This window comes from Chrysemys picta, chromosome 1, assembly GCF_011386835.1.
Source record: "Chrysemys picta bellii isolate R12L10 chromosome 1, ASM1138683v2, whole genome shotgun sequence".
Lineage (NCBI taxonomy): Eukaryota > Metazoa > Chordata > Testudines > Emydidae > Chrysemys > Chrysemys picta.
This window is the reverse complement of record NC_088791.1, coordinates 314,080,714-314,096,322: the sequence shown is the minus strand read 5'-3', so window position 1 is coordinate 314,096,322 and position 15,609 is coordinate 314,080,714. Positions and strand designations below refer to the sequence as shown.

At 40.4% G+C, this 15,609-nt stretch overlaps 1 protein-coding gene across 4 annotated transcripts in view; it reads right to left on the bottom strand.

Annotated features, from left to right (window-relative positions):
* The window catches only part of ZDHHC20 (zinc finger DHHC-type palmitoyltransferase 20), a 78,553-nt gene extending 73,678 nt beyond the window's left edge, over nucleotides 1–4,875 (bottom strand). For 2 of the 4 annotated variants that reach the window (XR_006172765.2, XM_005304373.4), the window contains exon 1: nucleotides 4,633–4,875. Coding sequence is in view for 2 of the 4 variants with exons in the window: in XM_005304373.4 (XP_005304430.1) it covers nucleotides 4,633–4,750 (118 nt within the window). In the remaining 2 variants the exon portion in view is untranslated. The remainder of the gene's footprint in view (nucleotides 1–4,632) is intronic. The other 2 variants (XR_010601027.1, XM_005304374.4) reach the window with 1 other exon arrangement.
* Between the last annotated feature and the right edge of the window lie 10,734 nt (nucleotides 4,876–15,609).

Genomic DNA, 15,609 nt, shown 5'->3' with positions numbered 1-15,609 from the left:
GGGCAAATCATTTAGTCTCCAGATGTTTCAATTACTTGCTTGTAAACAAGGAACACTCTGAGGGCTTGTCTATATATAAAACGACACTAATGGGAGGGGTTCTCCTGTCAGCATAGGTAATCCACTTCCCCGAGAGGCAGTAGCTAGGTTAACGGAAGAATTGTTCGGTCAACCTAGCATTGTCCACACAGGGACCTAGGTCATCTTAACAACGATGCTCAGGGGTGTGGATTTTTTCACACCCCTGACTGACGTAAATAAACTGACCTAATTTTTTAGTGTAGACTAGGTCTTAGATCGTCTTGTCCAATTGGACCGTAAACTCTTCAGGGAAGGGACAGTCTCTCACTGTGCATATATACAAAATGTGGCTACAATTTCATTTGAGGCTTCTAGGAGCTACTGTAAGATAAATAATTGTGCCCGGAAACCACAGGTCATCCAATGTTAGAGGCTGGCTAAAAATTTGGTTGCAAGTGCTTGGACAGTTTTAAAATAGACCTTCACAAAATAAGAAAGGTCCAATCTTACAAACATTTATGCATAGGAGTAACTTTATTCATGTGAATAGTCCCATCAATGTGTCCACAAATCAGAACCTTTGACACAAATTTTGGTATAGTATCAAACCTGTCTACATAAACCTCTTACATGAAACTTAAAGATCACTCATAGTTTAATAAGTTTCATTTTAACCCTAACTAAAAAGGGTAAAAATGTATAACCAAGCTAAATAATTTGATGCCTAAAGTCTATAGTATTCACACTTCTTCCTCCAGACTACTCTTATTTAAAAAAAAAAAAATGAAATATGATTAACAGCTGCAAAAATACAAATGATCCAAATACTTCTCCCTATACCTAAATACAGTGGAAAATCTTATCTGTACGGGACTTATACAGATTTTTACAAGCTTGTCCAAATATCAAATATGCCCTGTAACTAGAAATAGAAGGCTTGCACAATAGAACAGAAAAAACAAAAGCATTTCACACATTCTATATAAATAATTAAAGTATTTCCATATTCCAGGGCCCCACAAACAGAAATATATATATTAGGGCTGTCAAGTGATTAAAAAAATTAATCGTGATTAATCGTGCCATTAAACAATAATATAATACCATTTATTTAAATATTTTTGATGTTTTCTACATTTTCAAATATATTGATTTCAATTACAGCACAGAATACAAAGTGTACAGTGCTCACTTTATTTATTACAAATATTTGCACTGTAAAAAACAAAAAATAGTATTTTTCAATTCACCTAATAGAAGTACTGTAATGCAATCTCTTTATCATGGAAGTTGAATTTACAAATGTAGAATTATGTACAAAAAAACCTGCATTCAAAAATAAAACAATGTAAAACTTTAGAGCCTACAAGTCCAATCAGTCCTACTTCTTGTTCAGATCAGACAAACAAGTTTGTTTACATTTGCAGAAAATAATGCTGCCTGCTTCTTGTTTATAATGTCACCTGGAAATGAGAACAGGCACTGTTGTAGCCGGCGTCACAAGATATTTACATGCCAGATGTGCTAAAGATTCACATGCCCCTGGATGCTTCAACCACCATTCCAGAGGAATCATAGAATCATAGAATATCAGAGTTGGAAGGGACCTCAAGAGGTCATCTAGTCCAACCCCCCGCTCAAAGCAGGACCAATTCCCAGCTAAATCATCCCAGCCAGGGCTTTGTCAAGCCGGGCCTTAAAAACCTCCAAGGAAGGAGACTCCACCACCTCCCTAGGTAACGCATTCCAGTGTTTCACCACCCTCCTAGTGAAATAGTTTTTCCTGATATCCAACCTGGACCTCCCCCACTGCAACTTGAGACCATTGCTCCTTGTTCTGTCGTCTGCCACCACTGAGAACAGCCGAGCTCCATCCTCTTTGGAACCCCCCTTCAGGTAGTTGAAGGATGCTATCAAATCCCCCCTCATTCTTCTCTTCTGGAGACTAAACAATCCCAGTTCCCTCAGCCTCTCCTCATAAGTCACATGCATCCATGCGGACGACGGGTTCTGCTAGATAACGATCCAAAGCAGTGCGGACTGATGAATGTTCATTTTCATTGTCTGAGTCAGATGTCACCAGCAGAAGGTTGATATTCTTTTTTGGTGGTTTGGGTTCTGTGTTTCCACGTCAGAGTGTTGCTCTTTTAAGACTTCTGAAAGCATACTTCACACCTCTCAGATTTTGGAAGGCACTTCAGATGCTTAAATCTTGGGTCGAGTGCTGTAGCTATCTTTAGAAATGTCACATTGGTATCTTCTTTGCATTTTGTCTTAAATTTGCAATGAAAGTGTTCTTAAAATGAACAACATGTGCTGAGTCATCATCTGAGACTGCTATAACATGAAATATATGGCAGAATGTGGGTAAAACAGAGCAGCAGACATACAATTCTCCTCCAAGGAGTTCAGTCACTAATTTAATTAACGCATTATTTTTTTAACCAGCATCATCAGCATGGAAGCATGTCCTCTGGAATGATGCTCAAAGCATGAAGAGGCATAGGAATCTTTAGCGCAGCTGGCACGTAAATATCTTGCAATGCCAGCTACAATAGTGCCATGCGAACGCCTGTTCTCGCTTTCAGGTGACACTGTTATTAAGAAGTGGACAGCATTATCTCCCATAAACGTAAACAAACTCGCAATTCACTGAACGAGAAGTAGGACTGAGCGGACTTGTACATTTTTTTGGTTTTGAGTGGAGTTATGTAACAAAACAAACTCATTTGAAGTTACACTTTCATGATAAAGAGATTGCACAACAGTACTTGTATGAGGTGTATTGAAAAATACTACTTTTTATCATTTTAAAGTGCAAATATTTGTAAGCAAAAATAATATAAAGTGAGCACTGTACACTTCATATTCTGTGTTATAATTGAAATCAATATATTTGAAAATGTAGAAAAACATCAAAAATATTTAATAAATTTCAGTTGGTATTCTATTGTTTAACAGTGCGATTAATCATGATTAATTTTTTTGAGTTAATCACGTGATTAACTGGCAGTCCTTATATTATAGTAGTTGTGCACTCTTCTGTCTTCCCATCTATTATTTTTATGCATTTCAACTCTTTTACATAGACTACCTAGAGATTTGAAACACTACATGTCTTTATTATGTTTTTACATGCTTTGAAGTTCTGATGAATTATGTAAGTGCAATGTATTTATTATTATTAAATGAACAAATGATCTGAACCGAACAATGCCATAAGACTTCAGTCTAAATTGAGATCTAAATATAAGAAAAGGATAAATATCATCCTGAATGACAGGGTCTACAAATAAGATTTACATAACACTGAACTACACTACCAGTAGCCTGACAGTATGAAACATCTAAGCTCTAAATCCCTTTTCCCTACTGTCTAAGTCAAAAGATTTCACTCTAATCACATTTCAGTGACACTGGGTTTTAGGATTCATTATCAGAAGAGGGACAGAACACTAAAGAACTCAAAAAGTTTTACTTTCTAAAACATGAACTTCTAGCCCAGTTTATTTTTAAAAGAAGACAACCAACAGTGGTTCAGTTAAAAAATTCCCCACATCATGGGGGTGGGGGTAGGGGAGGGGATGAAAGAACAGTGTCTAAACAAAACAAAAGCTAACAAAAAAGTGGCAACACACATAAATAATGTTACCCCTTTAAGTAGGGAAGAAACCATGGATGGTGAAGGAATTAACCAAAGGCTGGCGCAAGTTACAATGATCCTAAAGGCAGATTTCTGAGAGGCCCTGAGCCACTTTTATTGACTTCAAGTGGCAGTGAGTTCAGTCCTTCTCCAGACCATCCCAGGCCTTTTACATCCCTCTCACACATCTCTTCCCCACAGCCCATTCCTTCCTCACTTTTCACTCTTCTAGGTTCTTTGGCACCCTGGTCTTTCCCCCAAGAAGCCTTCGTTTCTGAGACTCTAGGCCTATTATCACCACCACTTCGGCACTCTGCTGGATGCTCTCCCACAGACAGTCAGCAAGGACGGGTGCAGCACCCCTCAAGCTTGCAGAAACCAAGGAACTGCCGCTGCCTCCCTCTCAAATGCTACCAAGTTAAAGGGCCATTTTTAAAAAAGCAGATCTGCGGGACACCCTTGGGCACAAGGGCCAGTTGACACAATTTAAACAGGAGCTACACCACCACCCCTGCGGCTCTCAGCCTGCTACTTCCCAAGTGTGAGGGACACAAACAAGCAACCCAGCAGCCTCACACAGGGCAACATCCAAGTGCTGTAACATCCCCCAAGCAGCTCGGTACCCGGCTAGCTGAAGTGACAGGCGGCAGCCACGGACACCCCGGGGACGGACACCAGAGGGAGGACAGGCGACAGGCACCCCCAAGCGAGCGGGGAACCCCCTGGGAGGGCCCCGCATGACACACGGGTCTCAGCCCCGCGACCAGCAGGCGGAGGAGAGACGGGATTTGGGGGCCGAGATCGGGGAGCCGGGGCACCGCGGAGGTAACCGGGGGGGACTCCCCGCTCTCACAGCCGCTGCCCCCCCCGGGAGGCGGATCCACCCCCCGGGCTGCTGGGGGAAGTGGGAGCGCCACCTCCGGCCGCCCTTCCCTGGCCGGGGCAGCCGCCCGCTCGCGGACACTCACACGCACACAGCTCCACCACGTAGGCGTAGTAGGACCAGGCCACCACCAGGGCGATGAAGACCACGGGCACCCAGGCCAGCACCCTCTGGCAGCACTTGAGGACGTGGGACGGCGCCATCTTCCCTGGCGAGCCGCTGCAGGGGTGGCATCGGGGTTCGGCGGCGCCGGCGCTGCTGCTGGGGCTGCAGCCGCTGCGGAGCCTCCCGCCGCCGTCCCGTCCCCGCCCCGCACGCCGAGGGGGCTGGGCTTGTGCAGCGGCCGCCCCCCCGGAACTCGCTGCGGGGAGGGGCTCGCTGCACCCTAGGCCCCAGGTACTGTGTGGCCTGCCCAGAAACCTTCCCCTTCCCAATCTCTTTCCGCAAAGCCCCTCAGGGTCCCCTAGGATGACCAGGTGTCCTGATTTTATAGGGACAGTGCTGATATTTGTGGCTTTTTCTTATATAGAGGCCTATTACCCCCCACCACCTGTTCTGATTTTTCACACTTGCTATCTGGTCACCCGAGGGTCCCCCCATACTTAGCCCCTCGCTCTGGCGCCACCTCCCCCAAGCTTTCTCAGCCACCTGCAGCTTCTCCCCAGTGCCCTCAGCCTCTACTCACAGCCCCCAAATGCTTTCAGCCTCCTGGAGTGCTGCCCGTTTATCTGCATAAGCAAATAGCCTATACCCCAATACCACCTCCCTTCACGTCCTAACCCCACTCCCCTCACGCTAGCTCCCCCCGAACTATGTGTCTACTAGCCTAACATCCAACAGCCCCCCTCCAATTGTCCCCAACCCGTCTCATGGGCAAACTAGGGAGACATGGTCTAGGTGCGATTACTATAAAGAGGCTGCAAAATTGGATGAAAACCCTGACTCAAAGAGTGGTTATCAAGGGTTCACTGTCAAACTGGGGGGGACATATCTAGTGGGGGTCTGCAGGGGCCAGTCATGGGTATGGGGCTATTCAATATTTTCATTAATGAGTTGGATAAAGGAATGGCAAGTATGTGTCTAAAGTCTGTGGCTAACACCAAGCTAGGAGGGGTTACAAGCATTCAAAACAACCTTGTTAAATCAGAGAATTGGTTTGAAATCAATAACATTGAAATCAGTAAAGACCAGTGCAAATTACTGCATGGAGGAAGGACAAATCAGCTGCAAGTGGTTAGGCAGTATTACTGCTGAAAAGCAGCTGGGTATTAGAGTGGATCATAAGCTGAACATGAATGAACAATGTGATGCAGTTGCAAAAAAAGGCTAACATTCTGGGGTGTATGTAAAACACAGGAGACAATTGTTCAGCACTACTCAGCACCAGTGAGGCCTTAGCTGGAGTATTGTGTCCAGTTCTGTGTGCCACACTTTAAGAAAGATGTGGACAAATTGGAGAGAGCCCAGAGGGGAGTAACAAACATTTTTAAAGGTTTAGATAACCTGACCTATTTTGAATGGTTTAAAAAAAAAAAAAACTGGTCATATTTAGTCTTGAGAAAAAAAGACTGAGTAGGGACCTGATAGCAGCCTTCAAATATGTTAAGAGCTGTTATAAAGACAACAGTGATCAATTGTTCTCCATGTCCCACTAAAGGTTAGACAAGAAGTAATGGGCTTAATCTACAGCAAGGGAAATGTATAGTTAAGCATTGGAATGTACTTCCAAAGGAGCTTGTGAAATCTCATCACTGGAGATTTTAAAACCAGACTGGACAACACCTATCAGGGATGGTCTAGGTATACTCAATCCTGCCTCAGCTCAGGATGCTGGAGTAGATAACCTCTTGAGGTCCCTTCTAGCCCTATAATTCTATGAACTCCCTACAAATCCCTTAACCTTTTGTAATCCACCCCTAAGCATTTATCCTCCTAATGATACACATCTCCCAAACCTGTCTTCCAATACTCCCCTTCTAATCACCTGTTAGTTGGTATCTAATATATATAGAAATTGCACCTAGAATTAGCTTTTGGAACTGATTCAGAATAGTCACCAGTTTTTTTCCTATTACATCTTTAACCGATTCTTAACCATCCTGAACAGCACAGTCAGAGCAACCTTATTTCATGTTTGCCTTGAAGTAGCCAGCACTGAGGAATGTGATCTAGTTCTAGGTTTAAATGGAAACTAGTCAAATGGATGTTTGTTTGATTTGCTTTCAAAGAATCAGTTTTAGATTCATTTGGAATTTAACTCTACATACAGTGTGGCAAAAAAAGCAAAAATCATTCTGGGATGTATTAGTAGGAGTGTTGTAAGCAAGACACGAGAAGTAATTCTTCTGCTCTACTCCGCACTGATTAGGCCTCAAGTGGAGTATTGTGTCCAGTTCTGGGCACCGCATTTCAGGAAAGATGTGGACAAATTGAAGAAAGACCAGAGAAGAGCAACAAAAATTATTAATGGTCTTGAAAACATGACCTATGAGGGAAGATTGAAAAAAATTGGGTTTGTTTAGTCTGGAAAAGAGAAGACTGAGAGGGGACATGATAACAGTTTTCAAGTACATAAAAGGTTGTTACAAGGAGGAGGGAGAAAAATTGTTCTTCTTAACCTCTGAGGATAAGACAAGAAGCAATGGGCTTAAATCGCAGCAAGGGAGGTTTAGGTTGAACATTAGGAAAAACTTCCTAACTTTCAGGGTGTTTAAGCACTGGAATAAAATTGCCTACAGAGGTTGTGGAATCTCCATCCTTGGAGATTTTTAAGAGCAGGTTAGACAAACACCTGTCAGGAATGGTCTAGATAATACTTAGTCCTGCCATGACTGCAGAGCACTGGACTAGATGACCTCCTGAGGTCGCTTCCAGTCTTATGATTATATGATTATGCATGATTGTTAGAGATAGGCAAACTGATTAGGAAAAAATAAGAACTGGACCAAACCAGTTCTCAAATAGTTTTTTCCCCCAGAACTGGATTGAATGGACACCAAAGTCTTCTCTATCCCTCAACTTATAACACTGTTGACTTTTTAGAATAATGAACTTTTTCTTATAATTCTCTTGTACTGGTGGGATAATACAATACAAGCACCCTCTGGTGGTCAAAGAGCCTACCTTCAATTATATTCTGTTCAAATTTAGTGATTATATTTTTTATTAGATACTCTTCATATATTATTTTCACTCTGTTGAATAGATTACTATATATTCAAAATATAATCATTTTATCATTCTAAAATGTTCTTCATTTAACAAACTTTTTGACAATTTAAATTTTTTGAAAATAAAAGCCACAAGAATTCACTTTTTGGGTTACAAGTGTAGAATCAACAGCAGAACAAGAGTCACAATAATATAGTACTATATATTACTATGGGAATATATACTTTGCACTTAAATATATTTAAGTCTGAGAATCTCAATACATTTAAATTGTTAATGAATTATACATCACTGGAGTTATACAGTTGACACTGAAAGCACAATCTGAAGACACAGCTGAAGATTCTTAATTACAAGTGATAACAGAGGATAAGGAAAGAACCTACCTTGATTCCCAAATTGGCTGGGAGAAAGAATTTAATCAGAAAAATGTGAATGATAATTGGGAATCATTTCTAGATGACCAAAAAGCTACAATCGAGGAAGAAGGCTATGCTGATTTTAAAAAATTACCTGATTTAGAGGGGAAGTCAAGGCAGCTCTAATATATATATATATATTAGAGCTCCATATATATAAATGGAAGAAAGGGGAAGTTGATAGTAATGAAAAAAATTGGATGTTAGGAATTGTAGAAAATTGATAAGAGAAGCAAGGAACACAAGCAGAAATCTGTGGCCAGCAGAGTAAAGGAAAATAAGAAGGAGTTTAAAAAAATATATTGGGGGGGAAAAAGAATCTTGAGAATAGTATTGGTCCATTGGTAAAATTATCAATAACAACATAGAAAAGGCAGAAGTGTTAAATTAATACTTCTGGTCTGTATTTGGAGAATAAACAGATGATACATTGTGATGATAACACTCTTTCCATTCTACTAGTATCTCAGAAGACATTAAATGGAAGCTATTAAATCAGACATTTTTAAATCAGCAGGTCCAGATAATTTGCATCCAAGAGTTTTAAATCAGCTGATTGAGGATCTCAAAGTTGATGTTGTTTTTCAATAAGTCTTGAATTACTGGAGAATTTCAAGAAGACTGTGAATGTGCCCATTTTTAAAAAAGATAAATGAGACGACCCAGGTAATTAGAAGCCTGTCAGCCTGACATCAATCTCTGGCAAGATAATGGAGTGGCTGATATGGGAGTTGATGAATGAAGAATTAAAGGAAGTTAACGTAATTAATGCACATCAACATGGGTTTATGGAAAATAGATGCTGTCAAACTAACGATATTTTTTTATGAGCTTACAAATTTGGTTGATAAATAGTGTTAAATCGTGATATACTTAGACTTCTGTAATGTGTTTGAGTTGGTACCACACATTTTCATTAGAAAACTAGGATGATATAAAATTAACATAGCACATGTTAAATGGATTAAAAACTTGCTAATTGATAGGTCTCAAAATGTAAACTGTGACTCATCATTGATTGAGTGCGTTTCCAGTGGGGTCCCGCAGGTTTCAGTTCTTGGCCCTACACTATTTAACATTTTTGTTAACAAACTGGAAGAAAACAAAGTCATCACTGATAACATTTGCAGATGATACAAAAATTGGGGGAGTGGTAAATAATGAAGAGGATAGGGTACTGATTCAGAGTGTTTTGGATCGCTTGGCAAACTGTGCAAGCAAACAATATGCATTTTAATATGGTTCAGTGTAAAAGTATACATCTCAGAAGAAAGAATGTAGGTCATATTAATAAGATGTGGGATTATCCTGGGAAGTGACTTTGAAAAAGATATGGGGGTCATGGTGAATAATCAGCTGAACATGAGCTTCCAGTGCGACACTGTGGCCAAAAGAGCTAAAGTGATCCTTGGATGCATAAACAGGGGAATCTCAAGTAGAAGTAGAGAGATTATTTTACCCCTGTATTTGGCACTGGTGTGATTGCTGTTGGAATACTGTGTCCAGTTCTGGTGTCCACGGTTCAAGGAGGATATTGCTAAATTGGAGAGTGATCAGTGAAGAGGCAAGGGAATGATTAAAGGATTAGAAAACATGAGTTGCGTAACAAAGAGAAGGTTAAGGGATGACTTGATTACAGTCTATAAATATCTACATGGAGAACAAATATTTAATAATAGTCTCTTCAGTCTAGCAGAGAAAGGTATAATACAATCCAATGGCTGGAAGTTGAAGCTAGACAAAATCAGACTGAAAAGGAGGCGTATATTTTTATTTTAACAGTGAGAGTAATTAACCATTGGAACAAGTTACGAAGGGTTGTCGTGCATTCTCCATCACTGACAATTTTTAAATCGAGATTGGATGTTTTCTAAAAGATATGCTCTAGGAATTATTTTGGGGAAGTTTTATGGAATTGGGAAAACAAATATTTGGAAAAGCAAGGGAGCCACCTTGTGGAAATTGTGTTCACCTAGCTAAAACAAAGAGCTTACAATACAGCTTAAACCAGCCACAGAAATCAAATGATAAAAAGGAACCATATCGCAACAAATTATGCTCTATTTTGGTATAATTTATACTTTGTGTGTCTGTTTTACCTCAGAAAAATATACTGCTGTAAATCAGAAATTAAAGAAGGACATGACCAATTAGCTTATTGATTTAATTTCTCTGCTCATGTAGGCATGTTCTCATCTGTACATTTTCTTTGCTTGCATTTTGCCCATCTAGTTTTATATCCTTCAAGTGAATGGGATTTCTATCACTTTCCCCAGGAGATTTTTCCATAGTGCAGTGAACCTCAATGATAGGAAATTATACCTGATGTTCAAACAGGTTGTTCCCTTTCTTGGTTTCATTTAACCACTCCTAGTCATACCACTGCGTACTGTACCACACTAAATAATTCATCCCTCTCCAAGGTGCTTTACACCTTCATAATTTGTAAACTGTTGTTACCTCTTTTGTCATCTCTTAGTTAAATTATATATATAATCTTTTCCCATAAATTAATCCCTCAAACCTCTAATCATTTTTATTGCTCTTCTCTGAACTCATTCCACTTTGTCAATATCTTTCTGGTAAGGTGGCCAGAACTGAATGTAATATTTCAGGTTCAGTAGCACCAGAGTCGTATAAAATAAACTTAGTACTTCTATGCCCTTTGAGGTAATGTTGGGCATGTGTAGCCGAAATACTGTATTAGTCTTTTTGCTGCTATGTCACATTGTGAACACATTTCACTTGCTGTCCACTACCATCTCTAGGTCTCTTTCAGCATTACTACTTTCCAGGGGGCTCCCTTCAATTGAATATATGTATTTAAGTCAGGATAATACAAGCTTTATCTTTTGCTTTCATGAAAGGCTATATTCATCCCCAGTGCAATTCTCTGCCCCCCTGAGAATTGCCTCAGTCGAAATTGACACACCACTAACCTAGTAGTCCTCGCTCTGGGGAATGCCATTCCCTTCTCAAAAGGAGTAACAAGAGCCAATACTGTAGTGAAGTGTCTCACTTGTGTGATGCCCTTAGTTCCTGCAGTGCAAGAGAGAAACTATTTAAAATTATATTTATTCAGTATAGGGGGACATGCTGTGGATTGATTATAATCTCTTTGGGGCAGGGACTGTCTCTTTATGTATTTGTACAGTGCCTACCACTGAGAATTCCTAGTCCATGATGGGCTCCTAGGCACTACCATACTACAAACTAATACATAAATAATAATGGATTGTGAGTTTTGGACCATACTTACGAGGTTTAAAAGGTGAGGTTGCCACTACTAGTTTGCTGCTTCTGCCACCATAGGAAATGTGGTAGCGGGAGAAGCATAGAGTCTTGCTCTATGTTGGAGAGGAAGGATAGTTTTGTGTTTTAAAGCAAAGGATCTATTCTGGGATCTATTCCCATATAATTTCCTTTGTGATCTTTAATCTGCTTTGCACCTTGGATAGTCCTTTGCACCTGTGAACTGTGGGTGTAAAGTGCCTACTTTGTGTATATGTGTGGGGAATTGCAATCTGATAGCATTTATGCTCACTTTGCACAGGCATAGATGACCAAAGAAAGTGCACAACAGGGGCAAATCAGGCCCTTGGTGGCTGTTCTCTTTTCTCTAAAAGAGATATTATTTACCCAACTCACAAGGGAGTTTTGAGAGTTAATTAATAAATTGTAAAGTATTTTGACATCTTCTAATGGAACAAATGATAGAAGAGCAAGAGATTATTATACTATTATGTTGCGAATTAGTTATTGTCAGACAAGTAGGTCATGCTGTGTAATCAACATAATCCTGATCGACACACAGGTCAAGGGGAATAGCTAACTGAAAGTTGTTTGTGTAAAAGCTTCTTCTGTCCTGAATTACTTGACCCAATAAACTGAAGATAAGCCTTTTCTGGCAGGCTTTTAAGGATGGGAATAGACTATATATGCCAAATGTTTTGATTTCTTGGGCCAATTCATTCCTGAATGTTGATCCTTAGTTTTGAACTTTAAGCTTCCACAGGTGCACACTGGTGCCCTCTCTTATATTCACCTGTCTGCTAAATATTCTAAGGGATTCTGTCCTGGTGCATAGGCTGCAAAAATCCCAGACCAAAAATAACCAGCAACTGATCAACCAACCCTTAGCAGAGTGATTAAACTACAAATGTTGAATGTAGGGCACGGCAACTAAAGTTTCTTCATAATGTGATACATTTTATTTATTAGGGAAGCTGAAGGTGGAGGAATGGGACAGGTATAAGATGAATCTTGGGATTTTCCCCTGTAAAATAAGTATTTACCTTTCAGCAATGCCCAGTTCTGGTATTTCAATAACTGCTCCTTTACTTCCTGCTTGGTGGCAGATACACTGTCCCCTGCTGATACAAGAGAGGGAGCTCCCTTTAGGACCTAAAATCCATCAGGAACAGAAATCAGGAACATTTTAAAAAGGATTTTTGTTTAAACTTTTTTAAAGCAGAGTTCAAAAATTTTTTGCAAACATTTGTACTGAAAAATTTTGTATTTGCTCTTTCCTCCCTTTCCCCATTTTGCCACTGCCAAATGAGAAAAAGAAAAATGGGGAAGAAAGGGGAAAAATCAGGACCCCATTCTTGCTTACCATTCTCAATAAAGCTCTTCAGAACATTTGTACCAATATGGAACTTGTGGATTCATCCATTAAACTGGGCAAATGAGAACTAGAATCTTGTGTTTCCTGGTGGTGCCACAAATGGTCCTTTGAGAACTGTATCTTTAGGGCTATGTACCCTATATAGGGAAGAGTTTGATCTCCAGCTCTTTCAATCTGTAGTTTATCACCAAGGCTCTGTTTAAGGTTTAAGCCAATCTCTAATGATTAGAGACCAGGAGGGGACCTATTTGGGGGCAGATTATCCCACATCTGCATACTGTGAGGCTCTTAAACTTTCCTCTGAAGCATCTGGCCCTGGCCACTGTCAGAGACATGATGTTGTGTGAAAAAGTATTTCCTTTTATCAGTTTTGAATTTCCCACCTTTTAATTTCATTGAGCGTCCTTGTTCTTATGTTATGAGACAGGAAGTCAGAAATTCCCCATCTACATTCACAACACCATTCATTATTTTAAATTACTTATATCATCTCTCCACTTATTCATTTTAAGGTAAACAGTCCCAATCTTTTCAATCTCTCTTCACATGAGTTTTTACATGTCCTTTCTCATTCTCATTTCTCTTCTCTGAACCCCAATGTAGTTCTGAAATATCCTTTTTCATATGGGGTGACCAGTACTGCACTACAGATGAAGCCACACCATTGACGTACATTTATTGTAATATTTTCTGTGTTTTTCTCCATCCATTCCTTACACATACTAACATCTTATCTTTTTTTTCGCCACAGCTGTGTATTGAGCAGAGGTTTTTATTCAGCCAGGGACCCTTTTGTGAACTGTTATCATTAACTTAGAACCCAATAGAGCATATGAGTAGTTTAAGTGTTTCCTTCCAATGGGGATTATTTTACATTTGTTGACATTTAATTTCGTTTGCCATTAAATTGCTCATTCACCTAGCTTGATTAGATATCTGCGAAGTTCTTCACAGTCGTCTCTGGTCCTAAGTAACCAAAATAGCTGTCATCTGCAGATTTTGCTCACTACTCACCATCCCCTTTCCAGATCAATATATTAAACATGGATTCTAGTATAGAACCTTTTGCTATTAACCTTTTACAGTGATGAAAATGACCATTTTATCCTGCTCTTTGCTCTCTGCCTCCTAGACAATTTTTGATCCATGACAATACCTTGCTTCTTATCCCAGGACTATTTAGCTTCATTAGTAGCCTCTTGTGTGGGATCTTGTTGAAGGCCTTTTAGAAGTCTAATAAATTGTCACATGCTTCTCTTTTACAAATTCTATAATTACACATTCAAAGAATTCTAAGAGATTAGTGAAACATGATTTTCCTTTAGAAAATCTGTTCTAGTTAGACCCCATCATATGGTGGGTTTCCAGGTATTGTGTTATTCTGTCTTTAGTTATCAATTCATCCAATTTGCCAAATACAGGCTTACTGGTTTGTAATTCTCCAGATCACCTCTACAGTCTTTATAAAATCTGGGTACAACACTTGCTGCTCTCTAGTACAGTATCTGTGTTTAATGAGAGATTGCAAATTTCTATCATCAGCTCAGGCACTTAATACCTGAGTTCCTTCAGAACTCCTGGATGTATATATCCTCTGGCCCTAGTGAGGTATTGCAATTTAATTTATCAATTTGCTCCAGCACCTCTTCTTCAGACACCTCAGTCTCCAAGAACAAAATTTTTATCATCAGAGAAGAGCAGGTCTGGGGTAGGTGTGGTGAAAACTGATGCAAAGAAATCATTTAATTTTTCAGGAGTACTTGTGGCACCTTAGAGACTAACACATTTATTTGAGCATAAGCTAAGGTGCCACAAGTACTCTTGTTCTTTTTGGGGATACAGACTAACACGGCTGCTATTCTGAAACTTAACTCTTCAGCAACCTTCCTTAATTACTCCCTTTAGCCCTTGGTTATCCACCAGACCCACCGATTTTTTTGCAGGCTTCCTTCCTCTGATATATTTAAAAATATTTAAAACGAAGGCATTCTGTAACTATTTGGGGCTAGAATTACAAAGAGACTAAGGTGCCTAACTGCCACATTAGGGGCCTAAATCCCAGAATCAGACCCCACCGATATTTACAAAACCACTGCTCAGTTCTGCCGAATCATAAAACACCTAAACTCACTAGGTGTCTAAACTTTTGCAGTAAAATTTTCCTAGGTACCTATGTCTCTGCCTCTGAGCATGCACATGCTGTAGGTATCCAGACACTTAAGCACCAGAGTGATGCAGGAACTGGGATAAGATAGGCATTCCTCTGCCTAACTTGCCTGCAGGGTCCGAGCCAGTAAGCATGCTCAGAGCCCCAGGTGAGCTAACACAGAACAGCTGGGAGGTAGGAAGAGGAACTCCCTCATAACTTTTAGCCTAGTGGTTAGGGTACTCACATCAGCTGTGGGGACCCCCCCCCCATGTCAAGCTCACCTCCACCTGAGAAGCTACTTCTGAGGTGAGTGCCAAACAGCAGTCTGTCACTTCTGAGGTGAATGCCCTAACTCCTGGGCTATGAGATGGGGAAGAGGGACTCTCTAAGAATATGTCTACACTGCTCCCCCACTCCCCACCTTTATGGCAGCAAGTCTCAGAGCCTGGGTCAGCTGACTCAGGCTCATGCGAAGGGGCTAAATATAGCAGTGTAGACATTCCCACTCAGGCTGGAGCCTGGATTTCAGAGCCCAGGCAGGAATATCTACACTGCTATTTTTAGCCCTGTGAGCCCAAGTCAGTTGACCTGGACTCTGAGACGCACTGCTGTGGGGGTTTTCCCCAGCGTAGATGTACCCTTAGTCTCTCCTGTTGAAGCTGTTGCACTGTGGTTATATAATTAAAGTGTCATTGG